General features: G+C 46.8%; 1 protein-coding gene across 1 annotated transcript in view; it reads left to right on the top strand.

Annotated features, from left to right (window-relative positions):
- Nucleotides 1-15,450, top strand: part of SYN2 (synapsin II) — a 196,584-nt gene extending 181,134 nt beyond the window's left edge. The window contains exons 11-13 of the mRNA XM_047096546.1: nt 8,162-8,222; nt 12,299-12,518; nt 15,255-15,450. Coding sequence (XP_046952502.1) covers nt 8,162-8,222; nt 12,299-12,518; nt 15,255-15,390 — 417 coding nt within the window. The 3' untranslated portion in view covers nt 15,391-15,450. The remainder of the gene's footprint in view (nt 1-8,161; nt 8,223-12,298; nt 12,519-15,254) is intronic.
- Nucleotides 15,451-16,066: the final 616 nt, after the last annotated feature.

A 16,066-nucleotide genomic window follows, 5' to 3' on the forward strand; every position in this document is an offset into this window, starting at 1 on the left:
GCCTCCAGGCTATATACTTTTGAAACCTTCCTATAGGCCATGCCCTCGCATCCCCTCCACACATTCACCAACCCTTGGGGTCTGTCTTCTGGGATCTGAGCTGAGCCTGGGGCTCTGGAGAGGTGTATGCTGCTCCTGAGACTCCTGGGAACCAAGGAGAGAACTTCGGGTAGACAAAGCTTCAGGTCACGCAAGCAGAGGTGGGATCCTGGTGCTCTCCTTCAGGTGGCGAATCTTTGTTCATACCCCACCACACTGCTTCCACTTTTTAAAGTTTCCTGTAAAGTCTTCCAGAGTCAAAGGGCTGAATTGCTAATGCAGGGATTTCAGACACCAATGGGCTTCCTCTTTGGCTTGCAGGTAATACCCAGGAGAAGTGATTCTAAGACTCAGCCTTTGGAAGTATTTAGTACACATATGGTGTCCGGGAGGAAAATTAGCCTCTTCCCCTACCTTGAGCTGATCAGACCACAACTGCAATGTGGTTTCCAGTCTGAGAATCACAGTATAAACAAGGACAACCTCTAACTCTAAGAATGTGCTCAGAGGAAAAAATCTGGCGGTTGGGGCATTTGGCAAATCAACAACTTAATGTTAAAGGAGATCCAGTTGAATAGCAATACTCTCAAGGAGCCCATGACTGAGTACCTTCAGGTCTCCGGTGCCTGGTGCCCAAAGGCAAACCTGCTGGAAGACAGGAGTAAACTAACACTAGGAGAGGAAATGGCTGCCCTGGGAACTGGTGTGTGTGGCTGCCACGTCACTGCTGATGTTCCTGCAGGGGCAAGATGAGTACATGTCAGGGCTATGGTGAAAGTGTGGGCTGGGGGCTAGGGCTGTTGGAGCAGGTAGCTTAAAATCCCTTTCCAGATCTGAGATGCTGTGTACTAGCCACAGACCTGGAAAGGGCAGTGATGAGACTTCAGAACTGAAAGACTGAGGCCCACAGACCTGCAGCCTGTGGCCTCTGGTGGGACATTCTACCAGTCCTTTTTACTGGTTCTCTGGACTAAAGAGATACTGAAAACATTTCCAGCCAGGTCTTTCTAGCCACAGAGGCTCAAAAAGATGAAGTCTCTTGAGTACAAGGACACAAAGACTGAGAAGGAGTTTCAGTGGGGTCTAAAGTGCCATGCAGTTAGTGAAGGGACGCAACTCAGATCCCAAACATGAGACTAAGAGGGACTCACATAGCTTAGAAGAAGTAAATTTAGGACAAATGAAAGGTCTTCCTGCTTCCCACAGCAGGACTGGCTTTAGGGAATTAGTTCCCCAGTGAGTATAAGCTGAAAATGTGAGATTTGAAGCAGGTTCAGATAAAGTCACTAGTGACCAGATCCTTTAGCAGACTATTAAGGGAAACTGACTATTTTCAGGCTGTCTTAACTTTTAAGGGACATCTTTAATCACTTGAAGCTGACATTCTGACCTCGGGTGACCTGGCCCTCAGTGCCTCCATAGGTCTCATGGATTGCCCCCATGGGACACTTCTTATGTCCTTAGGAAATCACTGATCATGGGAGGGCCCGAATCCAGGAGATGAGCTCTGCTCTCAGAGTTGCAATTTCCCTCGTGAAAGGAGGAGGAAGAAGAGCTCATCCTTGGGAACCTTTTATAACCTTTCCGAGGAAGGAAGGTGGGCACTGGTGACTGCTGGGGTGATCTCAGAAAGATCCCAAGGTGCCTGAAAACATGCTGTCCCCTTTGCTCTAACTGAACCTACAACCTCCCAACCACATTCCTTCCTGCTGCCTCATTCCCCCTGGGGTCTTAGACCGGGGGAGCAGAGCCTGGGGGAGCTGATCAGAATAGCTCTGTGGCGTGTCCGGCAAGGAGCTTGGCCTGGCCTCTTTCCTGGGGCCAGACCCTGAGACCCTTTCCCAATTTCCTGTCTCAGATATGCTGAGCAAGCACAGGCCTTCCTCCTTGGTGGGGGCAGCTGGACTCGGGCCAACAACTCTGAAAAGTTGAGTCACTCAGTGTCTTTCCTTCCTCAGCTTTCCGTCCTGCTGGGACCTCAGATAGGAGCTCCTGTCTCCCAGCTTGTCTGCTGAAAGCCACAGGGTAGCAAGTTAAAGGTGCCTTTGACAAAACCCCACAAACCCTCATCCATGGGCTTGCTTTCTCTCCTAGACTGTGATTGCCTGTCCATTTACCTCAACAGCTAATATTTACTGTTTCTGAAATGACTTTTCTGCATCTTCAGGGGCCTCACTGGAACAAGTTAGTGATAATACAGAGGGCATGGTATAGCCTAACCCAGAATCCCCTACATACTGAGCCACTGTGCACCAGGTGAAAGGAAGCCACCCAACAATACTTTCTCCATTGACACATGAAATTCTAGAGCTTCATTAAAGCTGCATTCCTTTGGATTGATATTTATTATTATTTAAATAATAGTAATGATGGTCACATATATCAATGCCTTGCCTAGCACTGTACAGTTTACAAAGCACAGTCACTATTTTGAGCCTCACCACCCTATGTGAAATGGTTTGGGCTGGTATTTCTATCTCTGTTTCATACATCAGCAAAGAGAATGCAAATGACTTCTCCAGAGTCACGAAGTCACACAGGAGTACTGGATCTTCTGATCCACAGTTCAGGTAGTGGTCTACAATAATAGGCACTATGCCTTTTTCATGTCCCCACCAGAGCACAGGGGAAGGTAAGAATGGAGAGAGCTGGGCCTTTGTGACCTTGTGTAAGGGAAACCCTTGCTTTCCTGACAACCAAGTGCTAAACTTAGCCAACCTAGAGGAGCCTCTGAGCTATACCTGCCTCTCTCCTGTCTCCCTGATTTCTCAGATTACTAAAGCCCAATGGGTTCATCAGAGTGGGATACCAGCCCAACCAGCTTTGATGGAGAGCAGCAGCCCTCTACTTGCCAAGGCCCTCAAAGCCTGTGCCTCTGCTCAGGCCCAGTAGCCCTGGCATCTTGCTGGACTCAAGACTCTGCAGCTAAGAAGGGCTTGTCTCCTATCTCAGACACCTAAAGAAATGAAAAATGCATGAAAGAATTAATGGAATCCCAGAGACAGAAAAGCCTGTAGAAGACCTCTGGCTTCAACTTGATGACGTCCTCCACAGTTTCTCTGATCAGAGTTTGTCCTGGCCCTGTTTAAACACCTCTAAGGCCTGGAAGATCATTGCAACCCAAGCTAGCCCTTGACCTTGATCAGATTTACATTTGACTAACTTTGATTTTCTACTCAGTCCTAGGTGTTTCCATGGTTACCTCACTTAGTCCTTCTAATCTGCCTATTTAAAAAACTGAGACTCAGAGATTAAGTAACTTTCTCAAAGTCGCATGAGGAAAGATGTCATTTCCACACTTTTCACCATCCTGTGTGCTCCATGTACCCATTTTAATTCCACTGGTGTCACCCTTAAAGAAGCACCAGAATTGGTTGCAGTGCTCTCTTGTGGGGCTTATCAGCCCAAAGAGCAGTGAACCTGTGACTTCCCTTTCTGAAGCCTCTCTAGCGTAAAATTTTTTGGCAACGGCATTGTAAATGGACAATCTCTGAGCTTTTTGTCATTCTATAAGCCCAGGGTTGTTTGTTTTGTTTGTTTGTTTGTTTGTTTGTTTGTTTGTTTGTTTTTTCCCCTTAAGGGGCTGTAAGGCCATTTATTCCCCCTTCTTTTTTGAGTGCAGCTGGGCACAAGCACTGGACTACACGTTCTTACCTGTTTGAGTCAACTCAACTTCCTGAGGGAAACTGTAGCTCAGTCTGGCCATGAGCTCCTGCTGTGGGCTGGCTATAGGCCAGACTTTGGCAGTGACGCCAGAGTGGCCAGACTTCTGTGGAATTAAGCATCTCAGGCAGTTCTTGGTGACTGGAGACAGATCCCATGGTAGCCAAACCCCACGGGAATACCCCTCAGCCCCAACAGATGGAAGGCTTGTGGGCGGAGCCAGAGGGTCTCAGCCTGGTAAGGGACAGTCCTAGGGGACTTTTGTCCTGCCCCACATAGTCCCTGGGAAGTCTTCAGTCCACAACCTCAGTGGAGCCAAGGAAGGGAGAAGCTCCCTAGGCGCCAGACAAGGGTGGCCAAAGCATATTCCCAGGCTCCAGCTCAAAGGACCGCCTCTGGGAGCTCTTTCTCTGAAGCTTTTAGAAGTGAAACTTTTGGGCTCAGTTTATCCTTGGGTGTCTTATTTTTATATTTCGTAGGCTGAGGAGAGCCAGGGCCAGCCTTCATTGGTATGATTACCCGTGTCAAGTCATCCAGTCAGTGTCTGGTGTTCTACCATTAGAGTTTAATCTATGGGATTTTAAAGTCCCTCCCCCCCCAACACACCCTGCCACCAGAATCATAAACTGTCAGGATACAAGGAACCATGGTGTTCACCTAATCTATCTCATGTTTAATGAAAGAATATCTCTACAATATCTTTGTCAGGTAATTCTCTAGCCTCTGCTGAACACGCCCACCTCCCAAGATAGCCTCTTCTACTGTTTTCGCTATATAAAGTTCTTCCTGTAACTGAAAGTCTACTTTTCCAGAGCTTTTGCCCATTGGCCCCGGCTCTGCTCTCTTGTTATATGGTCTTCCATAGCCCTATCTGAAAATAACAATTCTCTGAGAGGAGAACATCTTAAGCTATTCTTGACCAATGTCTGAGGTGATTGGCAGCAGTCAGTGGTATGAGGTAAGGCCTTGGGGAAAGGGAACTGGCAAGAGACAGTCTAGTGGCTCCATAAACTGTATGAATTTGGTGTCTTTCATCTGAGTATCCTTTTCAGTCAATTAGAGGGCATAACACTGATGGCTTGTCAGGGAGCCCAGAGGAGGCTTTGTTATCACAATTAAATAAAGTTCTCCAAAGCCTAGGAATAGAGCACTGCAGGGGGTATTCCATCATGGGAGTAAGACAGAGTTTCAGAAGAAATTCCTTATCAGCATCACCATGACCATCATCTGTTGCATTTACTTAGCACCTACCAGGGTCAAATGCTTATAGATAGATAGATAGATAGATAGATAGATAGATAGATAGATAGAGAGACTCACTTCTTTTGAAGAAAGATGGGTGCAGAGGAGTGAAATAACTTGCCCAAGGTCACAAAGCTAGTTAGTGGCAGATTTGGATTGAACCCAAGGTCTTCCCAACCCAAAAACCTAAATTCCTCAATCACTCTGCTGCCCAATCTTAAAGACTTGCTGCTGGAGACCTAGGCAGCAGTGTGTGTGTGTGTGTGTGTGTGTGTTGGGATGTGGGGCTGATGCCCAACCTAGTCAGAGCATGTGAGAAGCCCAGGTAGAAAGGCTATCCTGCTGTCCTGGTGCACCCATTACCAGACACTGTATCCTGGCCCCAGACTTCTCCAGTTGGCAGCCAGGTTGTGAGAGAAGAGATCACAGTGAGAAAGAACCCTTGGGCCTAAGGTTTCCCTGACTTCAGCTGGGTTAGGTGGTCTTGATGGAAGCAATTTCTGATTCTTTGAGGCTTGTTTTAATTTTATCTTCTGTACCTGATATACAGGCAGATACCTCTGCTGGCCTCAATTTTAATTCCCAAACTTGAGCATTTCCAGAGCTGCTCACTGGATTTGATACCAAATTCAGTACAATTTAACTTCTATGATTTAACAACATTTGTCTTCTAAAGACTTATACTCTAGTCCTTTTTGGATTTTCACTGTTACTGTGTTTGCATGTTCATTTATTTAACAAGCATTTATTAAGGATATCTTATTATACTCAGCCCTGTGCTTGACGCTGTTGGTAAAATTTTGATAGTCTTGAATTTTCCAAAATATTCCTGATTCCAACTGTTTGAATTTTTTAAATAAATAGTTCCTGTACCAGGCCTTATATCCCACTTTTTCTTTGAAAACAATGGGCATTGTATTTGTTGGAAATTCAAGAGAAGATGAAGACACATAGTTCTCTGAAGCATCTGTCTTCTTGGGGGCATCATCCCCAGTCTTCAGGATAAAAACAAAGGCTCTCTTCAGTAGTATGAGTCTCCAAAGTGCTCTTTCAGGATTTCAGAGAAGACATCACAGTCGAAAGGTTTCATGGGTGAGGTAGAAAGTGACTTAAACCTCTAGGATGTGTTGGATGGGATTGGTAGAACAGGAGAAAAGGCATTCCTGGAAGATAATCAGCACAAACAATGGAGTGGCCTACCCTAGAGAATAAACAGTGAGGGGTCAGGCCTAGAGGGAACAGGTGTGTTTAGGGCATGAGGCAAAGAGAAGACTAGGAAGGTCAATTCTAACCATGCTGAAGCAAGTTTTGGATGTCAGCCTGAAGGATGTGGTTGTCATCTTGCTGGTAATGGGAAGAAAATATGAGCATCAGACTGCCCGGCCTCACAGCCCAGCTGCATCAGCCTCTACTGTGTGACTCTGTGAAAATTACATGACTTAGCTAGGCCTCAATTTCCTTATCTAAAAATTAGAGACGTTGATAATAATAGCATCTACCTCATAGAGGTCTTATGAGGTTTTTGACAATACTGCATGAAAGTTCCCAATATGTTACCTGGCACATATGCAGCGTTAGCTATAAATTATTTAGAGCAGTAAAGTGACACAGTTAGGAAAGGAGTATAGGAGAACAGCAGGTAGGCATGGAGAGAATAGATTGGAGAGAGAGGAGACTATTTTGGTAGTGGTAAAGTAGTAGGAGTACTAGTACTAGGAGTCTAGTAGTCTAAGCAAGAAATGGTACAGGCCTGACCAGCATTGGTTAGAAGAAGGTGGTGAATCTTAGAAGCTGATGGGTCTTGCTGCTGACTGGATGGTGTGGTCTCTAGCTGGTGTGTTGGGTGTGGGTATTTTGGTGCCAGAGCTCAGAACAAGCATGGACCCCATGACAAGGCTTGGAAGAAGGGGAGGGAAAGTATTGGTGCGATTGCTGTGATCTGTGAGGGGGTGGGGAATGTAGATAGAACACACACCCTCTGATGTGGTGGCGCTAAGGACATTTCAAAGGCCCCCTGCGTCCCACTGCCCCAAATCCTCTTAGTAGAACAGTTTTAAGCAAGGTTGTTAAAGACCATGACACTGGAGAGGGTAACACTTTGGCTCTCCTTGAGTGGAGCTGAAAACAGGCCTTAATAGGCAGGAGAAGAAACTGATGGTGAGAATCAGAGGCCCATAGGAAATAAGGAACAGGAGGAGAGATGGTTTTCATGTGGGAGTAAGGGCCGAGGGGCACTGAAAGAGGAAGTGGGAGAATGCTAATGACATTCTCAGCCCATTTCACAGCCTTGCCCTTGCAGCTCCCTCTGTGACATCACCATCAGCACACTGGGCAGCCCTTAAGTTTTACAGACCATTTCCCTTTTACTGAATTTAAGCTCCAAGTCCTCACTGCCTCTAATTCAAATGTAAGACAAACTGAAGTCACGTGCATATTTGATCCTGTCTGGGCATAATCAGAATCCTAGCTGGGAGGAGAGGGAGCTTGGGAGTGGAGCCATGTTGTTGGGTAAAATGTGATTATGCTATCTGAGAAGGAAAAACAGCCTGGCCTTGAGCACTTTTACTAGCATTAACATCTTACTGCTTCCCTCTGGGTAAGAAGGGTTCCTGGGGTGGGGGGAAATAGACTACTGCCCCCTCCTTTAAGTCCTTCCCTGTGGGGGTTCCAGTGCAGCCCAAAGAGTGGATCTGACCCCAGAGCCAGCCCAGAGCTGATCCCACCCCAGAATTAACTCCACAGAAGAAGTGAAGCAAGTCTAGGTTAGTCACCTAGTCCAGCCCCTGCTCTCAGACCCTTGGAATTGCCTAAGGCAACCCGCCCTCTGGAGTTTGGTGTTGATCCTTTCCTTCAGGAAGCCGGGCCATGAGTATGAGGGGAAACTGGACAGCAGGCAGCCACCAGAGAAGAAACCAGATGCTGTTAGAAGATTCAAAGCTTCTGAACAGAATACGTCTAAAAGGGAGGGAAATGAGAAGGGGGGAGGGGGGCACTGCCTACCAGTATGGGACTAAGGCCCAGACCCCCTAGACCTGTGCCCCAGCAACACTCCAGATGTTGAGATCTCCCTTGAGGCATTTCTGGAACAGCAGAAGCCTCTAGGCCAGATCCCATGGATCCCATCAGATCCCACTACACTCATGCCATGGAGCCACAGGTTTCTCTTTGGAATCTGCTCAGAGTTTTGTTTTTATCTCTTTTGCATTTTGTCTTCCAGAGTGGAACACTTAAGGATCCGGACTCAAGCAAGACCCCACCTCAGCGGCCAGCCCCTCAAGGTTGTTTACAGTATATTCTCGACTGTAATGGCATTGCAGTAGGGCCCAAACAAGTCCAAGCTTCTTAAAGTGATTGATAGTTCATTTTTCAAAGCAGAAATTTTAAGCCAAAAACAAACAAGGAAAGAAAGGAAAGTGGGGAGGGGAGCAACACTCCCCCCACCCCCCAGTGGTGCCGTTTCTGCGTTCTTTCAATGCTGACTGGACTGTGTTTTCCTATGCAGTGTCAGCTCCTCTGTCTGGTTGTTTACCTGTTCCTGTTCGTGCTTGTAATGCTCACTTATGTTTCTCTGTATAACTTGTGATTCCAGGGCTGTTTGTCAACAGTGTACAAAAGAATTGTGCCTCTCCCAAGTCCAGTGTGACTCTATCTTCTGGGTGGTTTGATAGTATTTTTTAAAGTATTACATAATGTGGGGTGAAATAGAACTGAGGGGGGTGGACAGGGGAGAAACAAAGACCACAAAAATAAAACCCAACTCCTCTCCTTCTCCCCCCCAGACTCAGATTAAAGCACCCCCCCACCCCCTGCTTACCTCCATGAGTGTGCTTGGGATCTTCAATGAATTGTGCTTTTTGCTTCCTTTCTGCATGACTAGGGTAAATAGATAGAAGTTTAAGAGATTTTCAAGGTCTAATTTCCATAGCTTCATCCGTTGAATCTGAAGGCATCCACCTTTTTCTCCATTTGCTAAAAATTTGGTGCAGTTTGAGTTTATGTGAATAGGCTGGCTGTGCCTGTAGAGCTCTTGTGTTTTTAGTGATGACATGAAATATAAAGAACAAGCTATTTCCAGGAATGTGTTCTGTATTTTACATCGAAGTGTACCTTCTTTTTTATTATTAACTAATTAGCTATGAGATTAGACAAAAAAAAAAAAAATGGGGCCGCTGATGTGCAATATCAAAGTGAACTTGTGAGTATTTTCTGTGTGTTGATCTCAGTCCCCCTAAGTTGTTTCTTCTTTGTTGCTGTTTCTGAATTGGCCATATTATGCGCTTCTGTGAAACTGAGGCTGCTTTTTATTCCCCAAAGCTTGACCTGTGTACAGAGATGATTCTGTAGTGATTTTGGACATAGGATGCAGGAAGCTACTGAAAGTCTGAGAAGGATTCAGCCACTGTGCTCTTGGCCTCTCCCTAGGCATCATGAGACCGAATAAAAAATGTCCCATTTCACAGAGCGGGTACACTGCTACAGAAGTCTGAGGTGGACTCCTGCTTTCATTTCCAGCTCTGACAAGAGCCCTCCAGAAGTCAGAGAATGAGGGTTTTTCTTTTTCCTGGGAAGAACTGTCTCCAATTTTAGCTTGTGTGTGTTTGGGGCAGAGGGTCCACAGCCATGGCTCTTGAAGAAACCTTACCAGTTTGCCCTCTTTCCTCTGACACACAGTTCCTGGGCAGTGATGAGGCAGGTATTTAAAGCAGGCCTCGGCTTCAGTGCCTCCTCCTGCCATCTCCTAGCCAGGTTGGGACAGGCACTGAGTGGTCTCCTCTGGCATGATGGTCCGTGGGAGATCATGCTAGCAGTTTGCATTTTAGAGAAATGCTTCTAGCTCTACTTTCACATTCCTCTCACTTCTATACTGACATGTTACTGTTCTGGATTCCAGGTCGGAGGAATAAATAGTGCCGATAGTATGATTTATGTGTCCAGGGGCACGTGCCCCAGTTTCTCCTTGGGTTGCTGGCAAATTCTGAGGCTACAGGGAAATGCACTGAGTGTGAGTGTTCTCATCTGTGACCCCTCCCTTAGATGATGGTGGTGATGGTCGATGTGTTGTAAATATATACACATATGCATTTACGCACTTCCAGGTGGGTTGCATAAAAATCAGGTCCTTAAATACCTCCCAATCTGATGAAATGGTAGAAAGGAATAAAGCAACATTTCCCAGAATGGAGGAATACCTTTTATTTATTTTTTACTTATTATTTATTATTATTTTTTGTCCAAGCAGTGAGCTGATAGTGGTGTTGCTTCTCTGCATGTTATCAGTGTGAACATCTAGGTGCTTTTCATGTGACATTTGTGAGCCACAAATACAAAGTTGCCATTTGAATTCAGTCAGGCTCCAGGGTGGCTTTAGCCAAGGTCTCTCAGGTGGGGGAGAAACTGATTAGGGCTCCTACTGCCAAATGCAAGCAGGCAGCGTATCCTGACTATTATGTGCCCTCAGGCAGCATGCTAAGGAACAACTCTGTGGCCTGGGGGACATCCGTGTCACAGTATAGGATTGCTGTTCAGGTGTTTTGTACCCATTTCTTTTCTGATGTTGTCCCCTTTTTTTGTACCGATCCAGCTGGGAGAACCTCAGCCAATGCTGGAAGAGTGATTTAAGTACCTCTCTTTTGTGACTCTCTTGTACAGCTTAATGTGCAATAAAGGAAAAGTTATATCTGTCTTCAGTGTTAAGTTGTAAAGTTTCTGGCTATTCAAGCATCTCTGTACAAGTGGGAAAGAATTCAGGTTCCTGGTACAAGAGGCTGAGCTATCAACCTGCTGTACTTTACAAGAAAAGGCTATAATACAAACGATGCCAAACTTTGGAAGAGGCAGAACTGGTTAACGTGGAATATGCTGATCTTTCGTCTTCATCTTCACTGGTTATCTGATTTGAACTTGGAACTTCAAGTTTTCAATGCAAAACTCCATTTCTTTATTCCTTTATGTATTTATTTATGTATAACTAACCCTGGTATTTACTGGTAATTGATAAAGTGGAGCCCATGCCATGTGGTAGGGAGATGGGCTGATGATCATGGGTGCACAGTGTTATAGATGTATAAATCTGCCTCTCTAGAGGGTATGGGTATTCTGGTGTTTCTAGGAAACTAAGTTACAACACAACTCTTAGCTTCTCTTGAGTTTCTAGAAGCCCACTCCTTACAGCGGGCCCATGAATGTGGACTCTGGGAATGAGACTGAGAAATTGGATCTCTCCGACCAATTATGCATCATTTCCACTAGTCAGTATGCACTGATGGGGACATCTTTTGACTTTTGAGTACAGGAACCCCCTTAGCAAAATCTGAGCAATCAGGTATCACACTTACTGCCTGACAAGCCCCAGAGGAAGGATGGCCTTTTTTTTCTCTCCAGGCCACCAGATGGTTTTCTGTCTCATACTGGGAGAACAGCATCCCTACCCTTTGGGGGGCAGGTGGGGCTCTTTGCCAGATGGTGCCCACAACATCCCCAGGGGAGCATAGGAGTTGGGTTTCTGGAAAATTTCCACCACATACACCTGGGAGGGAGTGGAGCCCCCTGAGGATGGTACTAAGGGGCAAAAAGCACATGGAAACAAAGGATTGACCCTAGTCATGTGCATGGGCTAATGTTAAAATGAAGCTCTGGTGGGGTGGGGCGTGACAATCAGACATGTGCAGGTCAGGAGCCGGACAAAGGCCAGCTGGGTAAAACCATCACAAGTCTGTGATCATCAATGGTCATAAAGCACACAATGCTTTTTGAAGAACTTTCTGGTCCATTAACATCTTTGAAACACTACCTGAACACTGTCTGAAAGACAACTAAGACTAGGGATTACTTTTTAATAGTTTTATGGTTGTAAACACCAAGGTGCAGAGAAGTTTGCTGACTTGCTCAGGGAGTCACTAGTAGACTATGTCTTGGTTTTTCTGACGCCCAGCCCTGTGCTCTTTCCACTGCCCTGTACTATGTCTGCTGCGTGGAACTCGAGGCCTCCTAGGCCTGCATGGGGTGGGTTGCCCTATACCTAAGGAACCTCTGGAGAGGAGGGTTGGGCTCCCTGTGGTCTGGGAGGATTTCTGTAAAAGAGCTTGCCTCTGACCAGGGCTGCTCCTGTCATGGTTTCTTCCCTGTCCTGACTTCTGTGCCTGAGGGGCTGTGTCTCTGAGGTGGAGCTAGTGGTGGTTGGATGAATGGGGAAGCCAGGGACTGGCTCTGGAGCCCTTCAGAGCCTCTGGGTGGCTTCTCATAATAGAGCTTATCCTTTTGGTAATTAACTAACCCCACCCCATAAGATGTAGATTCTAATAAGGAAACCCTTTGATATGGTTAAATTATGAAGTTTTTCTTGTACTGAACCTAGGGGGCCCTGGGCAACCCCAAGGAATGCAACCCCCAGGCAAGGTGCTGCCTCCACGCCGGCCTCCCCCTGGACCATCACTGCCACCTTCCTCCTCTTCCTCCTCCTCCTCTTCTTCCTCCACCACCCACGGAGATGCACCCTCCAGCAGCAGCTCCCTGGCAGAGGTCCAGCCACCCCCGGCTGCTCCACCACAGAAGCCCCAGCCTCACCCACAGCTCAAGTAAGAGACGACTCAGCAGCTCCTTCCCCTCTCCCCTTCCTGCCCCTCCTCACAGGACTTAGGCTTCAGAGCTGCTAGAAAGCACCTTCAATCAGGCTTCCTTCTACAGATATTTTTGTGGGGCTTTTTTGGGGTTTTGGTTCTGGGTTATTTTTTTGGTTGGGGGCATGGTTGGGGTTGATCGGGGAGGGTAGGAAAGAGGGAAGTGAAAGTCTAAGGTCTAGCCAGAAGTGCAAACCCTCCCCTTTCTTCCTGGGGAATACCAACAAGGCAGAGTTACTGCCCCCTTTCCTATTCTTATATTAGCTTAGGGTTGTTGTTTCTTTCTCTTTTTTTTAAATCCTGTCTCCCACTCTTTTTTTCCATTCCTTTTCTGTGTGTGTGTCTCTCTCTCTTTCAAAATTAAAAAGAAAGGGGCGCCTGGGTGGAGCAGTCGGTTAAGCGTCCGACTTCAGCCAGGTCACGATCTCGCGGTCCGTGAGTTCGAGCCCCACGTCGGGCTCTGGGCTGATGGCTCGGAGCCTGGAGCCTGTTTCCGATTCTGTGTCTCCCTCTCTCTCTGCCCCTCCCCCGTTCATGCTCTGTCTCTCTCTGTCCCAAAAATAAATAAAAAACGTTGAAAAAAAAAATTTAAAAAAAAAAAAAAAAAAAAAAATTAAAAAGAAAAAAAAATCCTCTTTCCTGCCTCTGACTCACAGTTTAGGGTGTGCAATCAGCAAGCCTGCCCAGAAGGAAAAGGGGGAAGTAGTTAAATCCATTTCAACTTTTTACCTTCAGCTTTGTCAGAAGGAGGTTGGTTTCTGGTTATGGTCAGAGGAGGGCCCAGATAGATACCCCGAGGAACTCCATCTTCTTGGGCTTCCTCACTCCCTAGAAGCCCTCACCACACTGCCCTGCTTCAGAGGAAGAACTGAGGGCCCCTGGAAAACAGTAATGCTGTACTTGGGATAGACAGCATCTGGGTGAGGATGGTGGTCAGTTCTACCCTCTTCCCCAGAACCAGAGACACCTCTCTGTACTGTCCCCAAATAGACCCCTGTCATCACTGCAGCAGAGACAGCTGTAGCCTTGTGGGGATGGGAATGACCCACCAGTGCTTCTCAGAGTGAGGTGATTGGAATCTTCAGGGAGGGAGGAAAGGGAGGCACTTAGAGACAGTCTAGGCATTGTAGAGATGAGTAAACTTCTCAGAGAGATTTGGTTAATTTTCTTTTTCAAAACCACTTTGTCAGTTAGTAGCAGAGCCAGGATTAGGGCTCAGGTCATCCAGATAACTACTCTCTCTAGGTCTTTCAGCCCTCATGACTGGAGGGGCATCACCCACTCCTGCTCCCCAGCTCTAGCTGGTGGCACATTTCACACCTCACCTGTCCCATAACCTCCCCTCAATACGATTGTTTTCTGCGTACTGACTTTTAAGATCTCTCCTGCCTTCTCATTAGCCAACTCTGGCCCCAGTCTGAGGGCAGATCTTTGGGTTGCCACTGCCTTTGGGCTGAAATATCGAATAGAGCCAGCCTCTGACAACAGGCAGGAGGCTTATACGTGGTGCCCTTGGCTGTACATGCAGAAGAGGGCCCCCTCCCAGAGGCAAGCATGTTGGAGGCTCACCCCCAACCCTAATGAAAGACAGGCCATTTATTTACAGTCACTGCAGGAGAAAAACTGCTCACACTCTGTAGAAGGGAGTTTCTGGGTCTGCACCCCAAATTTCAGGAAAGACTGAGAGTTCTAAGACACCAGGAGAAGAGTTCTGCAGCCAAAAACCATCAGGATAGAGACACAGTGAAAGTCAAGGAGATATGATAGACCACTAGAGTCATCAGATTTCATATCTTCTCAAATGCTGGGCTTGGTCTCCCCTTGACCTTCTTGCCTTCACAGTTTTTCTCTCTGAATTTCTAGTCTCTCAAGGGAAAAATTCCTCCCTAAAATGTGTGATTTGGGTTTGTAATCAGAAAACCCAATATGTATCCACATATACACGTATGTGTCCACCTGATATGTTTCTCTTTTGCCCCTGGATTCCCTGAACCCCACAGACCTCATATCAGGGCTCCTCCAAGGAAGGCCATAAGGGCGGTCATGTCCATTTTAAGAACAGATAAATTGAAACATTTGTTTATTCCAAGTTTACTTGGAATGAGAGAAAAAAGCAGAGTATAAAGACCTCACAAATGAGAAACCGAGTCCCAGAGAAGCACAAGAGCGCAAGAAGGGCAGATCCAAGACTTTGACTCAGGTCTTCTGATGACTTCACCACTTGACAGTTGGTGGGAAAGAGAGTGCAGAGTCTAGGGTCCCCTAGTTGCTATATTTCATTAGAAGGGAAGGGTGTGAGATTCCTAGATTAGTCCTTACCAAGTAGGGACTCTGAAATGTAGCCTGTGGGCCCTTTAGTTCAGCATTAAATAAAAGGAACAGATGAGTCACACTCCTTCTCCTTCTTTCCCTTCTCTCTCTTTTCCCCTTCTCCCTCTCTCCCTTCTCTTTTTCCCCCTTCTTCCTCTCTCCCACGCTGCCCCCATCCTTTCCTGTCTTAGCAGCACTGAAGGTGAGGGTAATACAGGGGCCTCCCTGGGTCTTGGTAACACTCCACTGCTGGCTTTCTCCTCCATCACCCTGGTCTCCTTTCGGGGGGGAGTGGGGGTTCGGTTGTGTATCCTCATGTCACCCTCCTTTCCTTCCTCACTGGGAACACCCCCTCTCATGTTCTCTCTGGTTTTTATCTTCAAGCAAGTCGCAGTCCCTGACAAATGCCTTCAGCTTCTCTGAGTCCTCCTTCTTCCGGTCTTCAGCCAATGAGGATGAAGCCAAAGCGGAGACCATCCGGAGCTTGAGGAAGTCCTTTGCCAGCCTCTTTTCAGATTAGCTCTCCAGATACACTGGGGCACCTAGCCCACCGGGAAAGGCATCTGAGACATTTGACAATAGTCAGCCATGCTTGGTGGTGATGTCCCATGACCTTGATGTGTGTGCCCCTTCCTCTGCTCTGTTGTGCTAAGTGATATTGTGCAGCTTAGAAAAGACGATGTGAAAGTCTCAGGGCAGGTGCCTAACCAGGAAAGGGTACCTGACTTCAGGTAGAATAGAGCTGTTTTCCTGTAGTCCTGACAGCTTCCTCTCAGGTCATCATTCGCTGTGAGTTTAGTGGCCTTATTGTGACAGCGCCATCATGTCTTACTCTTCTTCATGAAACCAGAATTCCCTTCACTGAGAACTCTTGGTAGCTTAACCCAGCTCAGATGCAGTGCTAAGCATGCCCCCCGCTTTAGTCAGTGCTGCCTGTTTAGGGAGCATACACCTACCCAAAAATGCTCTTGGCTCTAAGTGTTAGGAACTTACCCACACTTGGATCCTTTGTCATACCTGTTCACTGTTTGAAACACACCTGCCCAACACAAGACATTCCTCCACCACTATCATGGTAAAGCACCTTTAGTCTGTTGATTCTGGAGAGAACAGATCTACAGCGCTCCCGCCCCTTTTCTCTCCTCTGGAGAGCAGTTCTTATGTGCGTGCTGCAGTGATCTTGAACTCTGAAGCTG

The sequence above is a fragment of the Lynx rufus genome, unplaced genomic scaffold (genome assembly GCF_022079265.1).
Source record: "Lynx rufus isolate CCGP_SWC_20201006 ecotype Redwood Valley unplaced genomic scaffold, mLynRuf1.p SCAF_4, whole genome shotgun sequence".
NCBI lineage: Eukaryota > Metazoa > Chordata > Mammalia > Carnivora > Felidae > Lynx > Lynx rufus.